This window comes from Talaromyces amestolkiae, assembly GCF_001896365.1.
Source record: "Talaromyces amestolkiae strain CIB chromosome Unknown scaffold13.1, whole genome shotgun sequence".
NCBI lineage: Eukaryota > Fungi > Ascomycota > Eurotiomycetes > Eurotiales > Trichocomaceae > Talaromyces > Talaromyces amestolkiae.
The window spans coordinates 60174-73933 of record NW_024468049.1 but is presented as its reverse complement, the minus strand read 5'-3'; the positions used below and the strand labels follow the sequence as shown (position 1 = coordinate 73933).

At 44.8% G+C, this 13760-nt stretch overlaps 4 protein-coding genes across 4 annotated transcripts; 3 read left to right on the top strand and 1 right to left on the bottom strand.

Moving 5' to 3' along the window:
* Positions 1-2220: 2220 nt before the first annotated feature.
* BHQ10_006709 (uncharacterized protein) lies at positions 2221-3741 on the top strand (the record flags this gene model as incomplete). The annotated part of the gene is made up of 2 exons (XM_040879325.1): positions 2221-2866; positions 2927-3741. The coding sequence occupies 2 exons, from the start codon at positions 2221-2223 to the stop codon at positions 3739-3741; spliced, it is 1461 nt and encodes a 486-aa protein (XP_040735213.1).
* A 461-nt stretch (positions 3742-4202) lies between these two features.
* Positions 4203-7348, top strand: BHQ10_006708 (uncharacterized protein; the record flags this gene model as incomplete). The annotated part of the gene is made up of 8 exons (XM_040879324.1): positions 4203-4332; positions 4391-4445; positions 4519-4616; positions 4832-5020; positions 5074-5849; positions 5917-6051; positions 6111-6235; positions 6295-7348. The coding sequence occupies 8 exons, from the start codon at positions 4203-4205 to the stop codon at positions 7346-7348; spliced, it is 2562 nt and encodes an 853-aa protein (XP_040735212.1).
* A 1532-nt stretch (positions 7349-8880) lies between these two features.
* On the top strand, positions 8881-10781 carry BHQ10_006707 (uncharacterized protein; the record flags this gene model as incomplete). Its single annotated transcript, XM_040879323.1, has 5 exons — positions 8881-9026; positions 9118-9543; positions 9604-10313; positions 10411-10515; positions 10567-10781. 5 exons carry the CDS (start codon positions 8881-8883, stop codon positions 10779-10781), a joined length of 1602 nt encoding a protein of 533 aa, XP_040735211.1.
* A 2044-nt stretch (positions 10782-12825) lies between these two features.
* Positions 12826-13519, bottom strand: BHQ10_006706 (uncharacterized protein; the record flags this gene model as incomplete). The annotated part of the gene is made up of 2 exons (XM_040879322.1): positions 12826-13231; positions 13290-13519. The coding sequence occupies 2 exons, from the start codon at positions 13517-13519 to the stop codon at positions 12826-12828; spliced, it is 636 nt and encodes a 211-aa protein (XP_040735210.1).
* Positions 13520-13760: the final 241 nt, after the last annotated feature.

Below are 13760 nucleotides of genomic sequence, written 5' to 3'. Positions count from 1 at the left end.
TTTTTGCCATACAGTCACCTCATCACATTGTTAGTGCAACGAACTACATATTTTCCTCAAAGTGGAGGAATCTACTCCATCGTTTTCCTCTCCTGTTTTATATAATCCGGATTATATTGTTTGTCTACATGGAGATCACTTGGTTCCGTTTTCAAAACAACCATCTAGGGAAGCTCGGTCGTGAATCTGTCCGACGAAAAAGTCGGAAGTATGTTCAAGACATGGCCCCAGGTATGAATATTCAGCTCAAGTCGTGATACCTTCACAGCCAGACTAATCACCGAATTTAGAGTCCTATTGGAATTTGTTAATACCAGAATACGAGTTTGGATGCAGGGTAATACCTCTAGCTTATTGGAGGGATATATTTACATGGTCGAAGCTCATGTTTAATTAGCGACGGATCTTCGATCGCGGGTACCTCGCCGCCCTCCATAAGAGTAACATGCGCCTGACGAATGATCCTATTGTGGAGATTACTGAAAACTCAATCATTACTTCCTCAAACGAAGAAGTTTTTGTCGATGCAATTGTACGTTTACAATGAACCTTCTCAGGATAAGAAAAGGGCGAGGCTGACAGATTTCAAGTTACTGGCCACCGGATTTGCGCTTACTCACTACGATGTCGAATTAAGGGGACGGAATGGCATTACTCGGAAACAATATTGGGATGATTATGGCCACAAGGCCACTTACAAGTCGATAGCCATGCATGGATTTCCGAACTTTTTTTATATTTTGGGACCGAATTCAGGTCGTCTTTACACATCTACGATTCAAATGATCGAAAGGTACGATCTCTCTTATAAGTTCTATCTGCAGGTCTAATCAAAAACAGTGAGGTGGAGATGGTGCTAGATGCCATTAGACCAATCCTTATCTGCCAGGCCTCTTCAGTTGAAGTCAAATACGACAGCCAACGGTCATATGATATACGGTTACATAAAGCTATCAATAAGACGGTCCACAGTAATGTGTGTGGCAGTGTACGTTTGAGAATCCATTTATGTCTTCATTTGACTAGAGGCTAACTTGGAACTGCAGTACTTCATTGATAAGAATACAGGGAAGAATTGGTTTGTCTATCCATGGAATTCATTCCACCTGTGGCTTTCTACGAACTGGACCTTTTCTAGTGACTGGGATTATCGAGTAAAGAGGTCTTCTTGACTAAAGATTAGGGAGAAGTATAAAAGGATATCTTTTCTCATAGAGTAAGAAGAAAATATCTGTGGCGAAAATAATATAAAGTTGGAGTTACGTACAAAGCCATCTTCATTCACGAGTAGCCATCCTAAATCTTGCCGTTCCTTCTAACATACCTTCAATAGAAATTAGCTTATACGACTTGAGGGTTAAGGGGAATATTGCATAACGAGTTTGTTCTACTAAATTGCTTGGTTCTTACGTAGGGAGTCTTTTTTTTCCGTGTCTAGTCGGCCTATCACAACTAGCTCTGCAGCTGACCTAAATTAACTGAACCAATTTGAAACTTTTGCTTATGAGACGAGTTTTGATAGATCTAATTTGAACTTCAATTTGAGATCAGCGTGCAATCTGGTAAGATCTCATGAAAGTTTGTAGAGACCAACTATGTGACTATTGAAGCTTATACAGTCTCGGTAAGCAAAGTTTGATGTTCAGCAGATTAGAGTATTGTCAGGTATAATAAGATTATGTAGGGCTATCGGTCATATGCTCTGGTAGATGGGAGAATACTACGCTAGTTATGAATACAGATATCTTCAATGGTAGTGATTCCGACTTATTTCCGTATCAGGGCAAACCGAGATTGTAGCACAAATGCTGGACCTTGCCAAAGCAAAGCCTTTCAAGGAAGAACAGCGAGAAACCCGATTGACTTTGAATAAACACGTACTGAGTGCTTGCATATGACAAGAAAGAAAATGCGTAGCCCCTGTGAACCTTTGTTTAGACAATACCACAGGAAGATTTCATGTGGGGTTGTTTATCCACGTATATGGATCATGTCGCGATCACTTTACTCAAACCCCATAATCGGGAGTGTGGTCCTCATCCGACGTCCCCACGTATTGAGCGGCTATATGAGTTTAGCTGGACCGAGAAGGGCAGGAATTAAAGGCGAGCTATCGATGTCCTTGTTCGAAGAAGTAGATATCATAACACCGATTTAGAATTTTTTTTGGACATTCCCTTTTCCTACCGTCCCAATCGTTCCTGTTTTGTAACAGTTAAAATGGCACTTATTTCTACCAAGGAGGAAATGAAAATCATTTGGCGCGATTCAGCCGATGCAGCTATTTACGAAGACGCTCGAGTCGGCCGTGTGTTCAACCAACGGCGACCGCAGAGGTTCCCCCTTGCGGTGGTAAAAGCTACCTCCCAGGATGAGATTAAAGCTGCAGTGAAACTAGCCATTGAAAAGAACTGTCGTGTCGCCGTCCGCTCGGGGGGCCACTCATGGGCTGCTTGGAGTGTGCGAGACCAGTCGATTTTGATTGATCTGGGTAACTACAAGGGATTCGAAGTTGACCAAGAAAATCGTTTGGTGCGAGCAACTCCTAGTGTGACGGGCAAGGAGCTGAATGGAAGACTTATTTCGGAATATGGTCTTATGTTCCCCGGAGGACATTGCCCAGATGTAGGATTAGGAGGATTCCTGCTTCAGGGGGGCATGGGATGGAATTGTCGGGTATGCCTCATGGAACGTCTCCTTCCCAAATTCAATAACAGCACTGATATTGATGATCTCTGGCAGAATTGGGGTTGGGCATGCGAGCGAGTAAGGGCTGTCGATGTTGTGACAGCTAGTGGTGAGCTGGTACGATGTACTCCGGTCGAGAACCCCGATCTTTATTGGGCGGCTCGCGGAGCAGGACCAGGTAAGAGGATAACAGGATTATGATGTATCTACTTTCGATGAACCTAACAGAATACTCCAGGATTTCCTGGTATTGTAACCATGTTTCACCTCGAATTACTACCTTATCCAGCTGGTGGGTTTCGTTCCTCGGGGTATATCTATCCTTCCCATATGTACCGTGAGGTGTTCGACTGGGTACTTTCCATTACGCCGGGATTTGATGAAGATACGGAAATAGTTTTTGTTTCAAAGTATGCCGAAGACAGTAACCAGCTGTGCATCCTAGTCCTCTTCGTGACCATGAAAAACAGTCCCAAAGAAGCTGAAAATGCTCTCATCAGTGCTCAGGAAACACGACCCGGAGGTTGCATCGAAGAATGGTTCTGTCAAGTGGATAGTCTTGATAATCAATATATTGCTCAAGGAAAAGCCAACCCTGAAAATCACCGGTATTGTTGCGACAACGCCTACATTGACAATAACGCGGATGTACCAGCGGTTCTTCAGGACGCCTTTCTTACACTGCCCCATCGTAAGGCTTTTACCCTCTGGTACGCAATGAACCCCTGCAGTCGCCGTAAGCTGCCGGATATGGCGCTTAGTATGCAATCGGATCACTATTTCGCGTTGTACACAGTGTGGGAAGATGAGGCAGACGACGAAAGATGCCAGAAATGGGTCCATGAGATCATGAGAACTGTCGAATCGCACTCGGTTGGTGCGTATCTAGGCGACTCAGACTTTCAAGTTCGTCAGACACGATATTGGGCAGATGAGAATGCTAAGCGCCTGATGAACATCCGGCGTAGATGGGACCCGCAGGGTCGGATCTGTGGGTATCTTGATGCCGGGGATGTATCTGGAGTGAACGGATTAACCAACGCGATCGATTAATGACTGTGATTAGAGACTTGGAAGAAGCCATCTAGCACTGGAATTCATAGCCCAAGTAGTTAATCCAATCATCTGTTGCACAATGTCACGCATCCTTCAGTGCAGTTTGCTTTTCATGATATCCAGATATATTGTGATCTATAAGTGCCCTCCTTCGTACTTGGTGCCTAGAAATCGGGCTACAACCGGAATGTGGACCACATGCCGGATGCCTGGCAATCCCGGCAGCCAACCAGAATCCCCGAGGTAAAGTCTCCAGTACGTACCCATCACGCTTCCAATGTTGCTTGTAGGGTCTGCTTGCGGGGTCCCCAGACAGACGACAGACGTTTCTTGGCATCCCCTGGAAGACATCTTCCTTCGTCTGTGGATCGACCCATCAACGTCGTTTTCTTTCGTCTAGCCATCCCTCTCTATTTTCAATCTCTTAATATGAATACATAGGCCTTTAAGCTACCGAAATGAGCCCGCGGAGCTCATCGCCTCTTTCAACCGCCAAATCAGCGAATACCGGCGGCGGATATTTCCAGTGCAGGTCCTGCAACAAGTATTACAACCGCGCAGATCATCTGATCCGCCATGTAAGGTCACGTGCGTAGACATTGGGATATTTTTTGGATTGCCTGTAGTAACTGACCAACGTCGATAGACACCAGGGAGAAACCGTACGCCTGTCATATCTGTCACAAGGGCTTTACGAGACCGTGAGTGACCTCCCGGTATGCTCAGGTATACCCACGTCAACAAATGAGCTGATTTTCTTTTTTCCTTCGTTAGCGATCTTTTAAAAAGACATGCTGCCGGTCATGACCGAGAGGGCTTCTGTAAACATCGCTCCTCTGTCGTTGAGAAACATGCTCGCGTCTCGCAGGCGTGTAAGTCCTGCGCTGCGTCTAAGCTGAAATGCAACGACGATAAGCCATGTCAACGATGTCGCGAGAAAAATATCGTTTGTGAGGGTGTGCCTAGATCGGCAATGGCAGCGTTCCCTCCGAAGCTAACTGAGCGGCAAGGTACACTCTCCCAAGTTCACCCAGACATATTAGGTAGAGCTTTACCCTTTTTGCATGCATTGCTAAATCTCCACCAGGTCTTGTAAAGAATGACTGTAACCGGCCTTCGGTCAGGACAGAGGAGCTTGATGCCCCGTCCGATTTTCCGGATATCCAGCCTCATACGAGTGACCACCTGACGCCAGTACAATTCCGATCTCGGATCGAATCCAGCAACCTTTTGGCGGAAAAAGATCTGTTTTTAACACCGCTCTCTCCTCATGATGGTAGGCAGAGAAAAAGCTTCTCACACCGTCACACTAGGTAACAATTTGAACAGTAGCAGATAATACCATTTCTCCAACAGACGGCGGGAGTGGCATTTTCAGCCTTGACGGGACATTCTTCCCAGAGTTTATACCGGAATCGTTACCTTCTTCATTGCTACGACCATACGAGGTCGAAATGGGGTTATCTCTTGCTTTCAACCCTTCAAATTTCAATGAGTTCGATAAAACTAACATGCATTTGGATTTTGACCTTACTGAAGTCGATTATAGTCTCATTGATTTCTTCAGTATGAATGGCGTCAACGAGGGTATTAAATTAAATACTGATCCAGTTGAGAATGCTGACAGTGAGATTGCGCTCGGTGTTGAAGCCTTCCATCGGTCATCTCTCTCTGCCTGGAATCCAGACCATCAAGATCATGCATTCGCTGAGCACGACAATCTATCAGTCTCTAGAACTGTGATCGAGAATACAGAATTGAATATTTCTTATAAATATCCGACTCTGTGCGAACGGCTGTCGTCGACTAGCCGGGATCTTATTTACGGGATGGTATTGCACACCAGCAAAGGAGGAAATTTGGCAGGGATCATCAAGTCGTTCCCTAGCACCGAGTTACTCGATAGGTTTATACAAGATTATTTCCAGTTCCAAAAACGGCAAGTGGATTCGTGGATCCATTGTCCGACTTTTCAGCCAAACAGCGAAGGTCCAGAAATTCTGGCTGCGCTGGCATCCGCCGGAGCTACGCTTTCTCCTATCGGATCGATTCGAAAACTCGGATATGCACTAATGGAAATGGCAAGACTTCGCTTACCTGCTATAGTCTGTTTTTCCCTGATCTACCTATACGTTTCCGTCCCTCCTGGCTAACACGTCAATTGGGTCACAGTATGAGACTGATAACAGCATCACCCGAGATCTGCGGCTTTCCCAGGCGTATGCGCTCCTTATTAATGTTGGACTTTGGAGTGGTAATGGCCGCAAGATGGAGATTGCAGAGAGCTCGGCGCAGAATCTCGTGACGGTGCGTCATTTAGGCAATATTATATCTTTCTCTCTTCAATGACTAATCCTTATGGTCAGATGTTACGACGTGCACTCCGTTATCGTCGGTCGCGATATTCTTCCATTGTACCGACAACAATGGATGCAGGCCCGGAACTGAACAAAAAATGGCGCCAGTGGGTGGAACAGGAGTCCTTCAAGAGGTATGAACTTTGATAAACCACGGAGGATTAATATCAACTCACACCATCATATTCGCCAGACTCGTCTATCACGTTTTCCTCCACGATTCACAAGCGGCCGTGACACTCAATATCAACTCGCTTATCTCTTATTCCGATTTGCAGCTGCCCCTACCTGGGCCTCGTCGACTTTGGGAGGCAAAATCCGCAACGGAATGGAAAGAACTATATCTATCTTTACAATTATCTAGTTCTGAGCGTATACCATCACTGACGGACCTTTTGCGAGATATGTCCCAATTAAGAGTCTTTGAAGTCTCTATCGATACGCAAATGGCAGCTTTTATTCTACTACACGGTATTATCGCGCTGATTATGGAATATCACAGACTTAAATTTATATCTAAGGGACACTGTGAGCACTGGCATGCTTTACTCATCAAATCGCGCCATCAGGAACTCTGTACCGCGCTTCAACACTTCAGGACTGTGTGTTCCGCGTTGAACGACCCTCAGCGACCAGAAATCGATCTTGTCTATGAAGCCACCTCAATATTCTTGTACACATCGTTGGAAGAGCTCCAACTTTTTGCTGGCAAAGAAGACAAGAATGAGGCTCGGCGTGCGTATGATAGCGCCATTGAGTGGATCAATAATATGGACTCACGACGTGCAATTCTGCACGCGGGTCAGGCTGTACGTGCCGCAAAGGCTATCCCTGGTACTCTATTACGTGGATTCTTGGCGTTTGCAGTCTATCACGCGGGTCTAGCATTCTGGTCATACAGTGTAGTTTCCAATGCGAAAACCAAATCCGCAAAGGCGCCTTTGACCAGCCTTAGTAGTGCTCAGATTATTGGATCACCGCCCAGGCCAGCTGTTTTTTTGGATTCAAAGGAAACGCTTGACGTTGAGAAGTTTATTCCCCTTGCCTATGGTAGCCCAGCGTTGCATGGACCGCAGGGAACAACTATTTTGGTGGAAAATGCGTGTCAGACTATGCATATCATCCAAGATGTGCTTAGGAAGGATGCAACAAATGAAGCATTGCCTCCGTTGGTACTTAACTTGTGTCAACTGATGAATGACCTGGGGAACGCCGCTGGTGGAAACAACGATACTAGCTTGACTTAGATTGGCTCCGTTCACTGTCGACCACAGTTAGACTTGTTGGGATATACAAGAATAATATACATACCTAGGATGACGACAATGTAAGAAACAGTTCACATGTGCTAATCAGCTAAATCATAGACGTAGATGCTAATCTCAATAATTAATGATCTTCCACAACATAGTCATATTGAGCATATCGCCAGAACTCAAATATATATCCGGTGAGAATCACTGGCTGATGAACTTAACCTCAAGTCCTACATATCCACTTTCTGTGTCAAGACAGTAATGGTTGGGGATATTCATCGGCGTCCCAGATTTTAGTATAAAGCAACACTTCACTGACTTATCGCTTTTCATCACGTTGGTCATTGCCTACGGTTCTGGCGATGGCTCTATGAGTAGAGGGAGCCAGCTAACGACACCTGTGTTAATATTGTTCTGGAATTCTTGACCTGCAGATGAGGTCTTTTTTTATAATATAGGTTGCGAATCGAATTAAAAATCCGTCAATGGAGTCGGCTATGTTGTTCATTACATTAAAGGTCCAGTTAATAGTTCTATCAACTGAGGCGGCTAGATAGCCGGTATTGCTTCCCAAGTTGTTAGACGTAGCTTCAATACTTAATGAGAAACGCTTCTTGTCTATATCACAATAATCATATTTGTCTTCAATTGGATTGTCATAGTACATGGCCGATGTAATGCTGAACTGATCGACGATGGAAATATCCGTGCCTTTTACATCGAGGATTTAGGTAGGGTTCTGGAGTGTAAAATGGTGCAAGCAAGTTCAGAGGTGAAGAAACTAAATAACATTCGAGTAGAATCACTGTTAGATGGCCCGCTAGACAGATTGAAATGATAACTGAGCAAAGTCAATTATGTCAAAGGGCATTGAAGTAACATACCTCTCACACGGTGTCTCAAAAAACGGTATATAGCTAAGAAACCAGACGCGAATAATGACAAGTGTTCGTCAGCTGACGTCCTCGGTCTAACCATAGATAGAACCCCGGGTGCTGACCTAGGGTGGAAAGCATCATCCCCAAAGGAAGCTAGCTTTGTGCATAAATTCCAATAGTGCATATTGACTGCACGTCGGCACGTCGAAGTGTTCTCGTGGAGCTATACAAAAGGTCGTAAGCCCCTTACCAAAGGCTATTAGTTCTCTAGTGGAATGTGTACATGAGCATAGTACGAAATATTAGAAGCATCAAGAAGAAGAATATTCGAGCTCCTAGCTAGGTGTTCGCATATGCAATGCCAATCAGAGAGTTAGGTCTCCATAACTCCATAAATTTCGAAGGAATTTCCTGTGTGGGGCCGAAATGTTGGGTCTTACCGTAGTGTGGGGACGAAATCCGGGGTAAGCAAGCATCCTTCGGCTGACCGATGTCCACATTGCCGAGCATGATCATGCTGGTAGGCGAAGAGATTCAAAGCACCCGTGTAATATATATACTTGTTTATTTCATCTTATATTGAAGTATCGAACCCAAAGATTGCTACATTCACCAAAGCCTCCCAACGGAAATTCCACTTTGACAATGGCAGATGTCGCGGAGCAGACCAATGGCGGTCACGAGCATTTCCATATGCGTAGTCTTGGCCATCTCAGACTGCGACACCAGCATACAAACGAAATTATTCTGACACCTACTCCATCCATTGATCCCAACGATCCATTGAGATGGTGAGTCTATCGACACAAACCGTGCACGGATTAATCATGCCCGCCCAAATTGAGTAGCGCATTATCCTAACACTAATTTGCAATGTTCCAGGAGCACCTCGTACAAGATTTATATTGCTATCCTCGTCTGTCTCGCAATGATCATGTGTAACTTTATGGCAGCGGGGCCTACCGTGGCCATGGTCCAGGTCGCTCAAGATTTCTCGGAAGGGGGCAACACTAACCTGTCCGATTGGATAGCCCGTGCAGCGTACTTTTTTAACAACAGCGCGCTGCTTCAGGGAGTCTCAACACTGTTCTGGGTGCCACTACTAAATAAATACGGACGTCGGCCCGTGTATCTCGCGTCTTTGGTCCTGTATTTCTTCATGATATTGGGAGCCGGATTGGCGCGAACCTACGCCGGTGAGCTGACGACTAGGACAATTCTTGGATTTGGTGCAGGAGCTGGAGAGTGCCTCGCGCCGGTGACGATTGCAGATGTTTTTTACCTGCATCAGAGAGGTTATGGAATGGCGTGAGTGTAACTGCAAAGTCTTTTGCTTCGATGAAATAGTGCTAATCCAAAGCCATGCAGAATTTACAACGCTGCACTCTCCGCCGGAGTGGCTTTTGGCATTATTATTTCTGGCCTTGTTACAATCCAGCATTCATGGCGCTCCATCTACTGGGTTGGTTGTGGCCTCGTCGGAGGTTTGCTCATTGTTGTCTTCTTCTTTTTCCCGGAGACAGCATTCGTCCGTGTGGGAAACCCTCTCGCTGAACGTAGCTACGAAGTGGAAAAAGAGGCGGAGGCTACCACAACCGAAGCCCTACCTGATATTCCACCCAAGGATAGCTACTGGCATCATTTACGCCTCTGGAGTGGCAAGACGTACACTGAAGAATCTTTCTGGCGAATGTTTGTTCGTCCCTTTGGTCTGATTTTAATACCGCCGGTATTTTGGGCCACAATAGTTATGTCTGTCACCATCGGCTTCCTCGTTGCCGTGGTGTCAAATTTTGCTTCCGCATTTAGTACTGTTTATGGATTTTCCGCATGGCAGAGTGGTCTCTGCTTTGTTTCGGGGATGGTAGGCTGCTTGTTGGGTACTTTTGCCGGAGGCCCATTTTCTGACTGGGTAGCCGATTACTTCACACGGCGGAATAATGGCATTCGGGAACCGGAGATGCGCCTTCCAGCCATTATACCTAGTGTCATTGCAGCACCACTAGCACTGCTGTTGTACGGCTTGGGTATTGCGAACGCCTGGCATTGGATGGTTCCTACTTTCGCCCTCGGTCTGCGTAAGCCTATTCTTTTTCATTTATCTTTCTTTTTCCGATCCTGGCAATGGTCTCGTTGTTTGAAAAGTGGGGATCAATACTAATCAATACCTGGTAGTTTCCTTCGCTATTTCGCAAGGCACCAACGTTTCGTTCGTGTATTGTATTGACTCCTTCCGGCCCATCGCAGCGGAAGTCACTGTGACCCAGTTGGCTTTTAAATGTACGTTTCCTTTATTGATCAGATATACAATGAGCTAATAACAACTTGTAGCATGCTTCGGATTTCTTTTATCTTTCTATACTAATCCTTGGGTTGAAAAATCTGGATACGCTGCGGCCTACGGAGCGATGGCAGGTATTTCTGGAGGCTGCCTATTATTCTTTATACCTCTCTTCTTCTGGGGTAAGCAAATTCGAACTTCATCGATGAAATGGTCATTTCTACAGTTCGTCTTTTGGAAAAACGATCGCGAGGTTGGAGAGTAATATGCGGCATACTTTTAGGCGCCATCACACCCCGGCATATCTCACAACTTCAGCTCTTCCTTATGTTGCTGATCATTGGTATCTCTTGTAAATTATGAGACATCTATCAACCCGTTAAAAGTCGTTTATCAAATTCCATAAAACTTCATCCTATGTAACTTCGAAAATAAGTTCAACAGATAGAAATTCCCCCTTGTTCAACAGTGGACGGTCCAAAGCATACAACTGAAGCTGATTTGAACAGCCTGACTAGTGAAGATACAGCCTAGGTTTCTGATATTCAACACCCGAATAAAGCAGATTTCTTGCTTCTCATATGCACATACTAGTTGTCAGTAATACTAGCTAGTTATGACATTGGCTCCTTGTACACGTCATACCATTTTAGATTAGCTATAGACAATGCTAATAGAGTAAGTACGACTAATATGACAAAACTAGGAATTCCATGACCTACTTAGGTGTTGTATACGTGTTAAATACATATAGATCGACAGATTTTCCACATACAACGCGGGGTGAGGAGTTTATGATTTGGATACTTATCTTATAGTGTATATTTAGGACGAGCCTGCAGTTATAGGTGTGCTTGGCTCAGTATTTTCCCTAGTATTACGTACTTTACCTTTCTACAGATGAGGAAGGCCATTGGATTCGTTCAAATTGGGGTCGGGTGAGGGTAAATCTGCAGAGTCGAGCTGATCGATATAACAGAATGGCTTCAAATTTGATAACTGACATCTAGAACTATCTATTGGGGGAAGAAGGCCATACTTATAGCCTATAAGTGGCTCTCTTTCATGATCGTAGGGCTAACCCGTAAAAAGAGGTAGAGATACTGGTCGAGACAGAAGTACGTACAAAATTTTAAGCTCTTTCCGCATAGACAACAAATATATGTGAGACCTGCTTTTTGTGTCTCAAACCACACGAAACCCAGTACAGACGATAGCGTACGGAAGTATCTTCTAGATGGGTGCCTAAAAGTAATAATCCAGTGTCCAATTCTAGATAACATTGTATAAAGCTCCCCAAAACACATATACAGGCTCCCCCAACAGAGGCAACAGTAATTTCAATAGGTATATAGTGGGTGATTGATTTGTAGGCGGCGATGTCAACGGAATATCGGAAAGAATTATTGCTTGAAATGCCGCGCTGATTGTGAAGTTACGGGGAATGTCGGAGAACATACACTCTACATCATACATCAAACCCCGCAGTCAATCACGATTCTAAAACTTACGGAGTGGAGAAAAACGCGAATTGCCATAAAGCTCACATATCATGATCGACAGGAAATAATACATAGTCATATACGGAGTCCAGACTCGGCAATTCTTACCAATCACTTACTGCGTGTCGATTGCTACGAATTCTAACTCTCTCGACTTCCCGGCTGAATGAACGCCAATGGCTAATATCAATTATTGCTGTAATTCTACTTACCGTCCAGGCTAAGTGAAACGAAAGAATTGTTAACACCCTGTTTTCGAACCTCACCACTTCCGTATCATATTACCAACGTACGCTCCGAACTAGTGATATCACGTGTTATAATAGAGTGGAAAAATGGCTGAGTGGAAACATATGGTATAGCAAAGTAAGAAGAAATAGGCTGAAGAGCAAAAGTGGACTACAGGAGAGTCAGCTTGTTATCTGTAAACTGCATTTACTTCAGGAAAATTTTAAGAACATTTCAGCGTTTAGTCTAGCCTTTGTGAGAGGGAACATGAAACCCCAATATAGCCTATACGATACTTTAGGGAGACATCCCTTACTCATGGTAATGAGAAAAATGAAAGAAATTTGAAGGAGAGCTTTAGGTAGACAGCCATTCATTCTCGTTTGAGCAGGTAGCTAGGTAAATATTGAATGTAATATTGAAACTACTCCGAGTAATCCAAAGCCGGGAGCATACTCCGCTGCATCTCCACCACGCGTTACATACAGTCTTAAAATCTTGGGAATTGCACAACCCTCAATTTATCGAGTGAATGGCGATGTCGACTTCGAAATTTTCGACAATAAACCTATACTGAATCTAAGAGCCAGACACGGTCACGGTTGCACTTCCTGCGCCGTTGAAAGCCTCCACTGCGAAGACCTGGAAATTGTATGAGTTGCCAAAGCCGTGCTGAGCCCAGAAATTGAAATGGTTACTCGTCGTGACGGTTCCAGACGAACGCTTGCTCTGTCGAACGGAGAAAAATTGCGTGAAAGTGCTCGTACCCGTGATGGACGGCTGGTTGTAACGGGTATCGGTGCAAACTTGGTAGGTGCCACCATCCGAAGACAAGGTACCGAGGCTTGTAGCTCCGCTGCAAGGGTTATAATCGCCGTAATTCTCAACGATATAGTATTCAGCCTGGGGGCTATTGATCCAGCCATAAACCGACAGGTAAGAGCCAGAACTAGCAGCATTGTAGTTTGCAGAGTAGGTAATGGACCTTCAAAGACGTTAAATTGGGGGCCCACAGTCTAAAATACGTGTACATAGCAACCTACCGAGGAGAACCGGTACTCCAACCCAGCCCAACAACAAAATCTCCATTGACCCCATCCTCCCAGTACATTGAATATGTTCCAGCACCCTCGTTGTACGAGAATGCACCAAGATTTCCATTATAGTTCTGAACGTAGTTGATAGGAGTCGAACGCTCCATCAAGTCAGAGTTGGCAACAGGAACTGCCATTGCAGTGGCCAGGAGGCCGGCAAATGTTGCTGCGATCTTCATCGTGGATCAATCAAATAGATATTTTTGAAATCGAAAAGTAGGTATTCACAACGGAAGACGAAATTGGTGCTAAGTATCTTGGTGATAACTAACTCCGTCCAAGAGTCCATTCTCCTCTTATTTATATTTCATAAATGAAACAATTGATCCTGGATTTCTGCCTATTTTCTCATGATTGCCCCGTATATTCAGCCTATTCATCCGCCAGTTCAATGAATTGTTTCATTTTGCCGTTTTATCT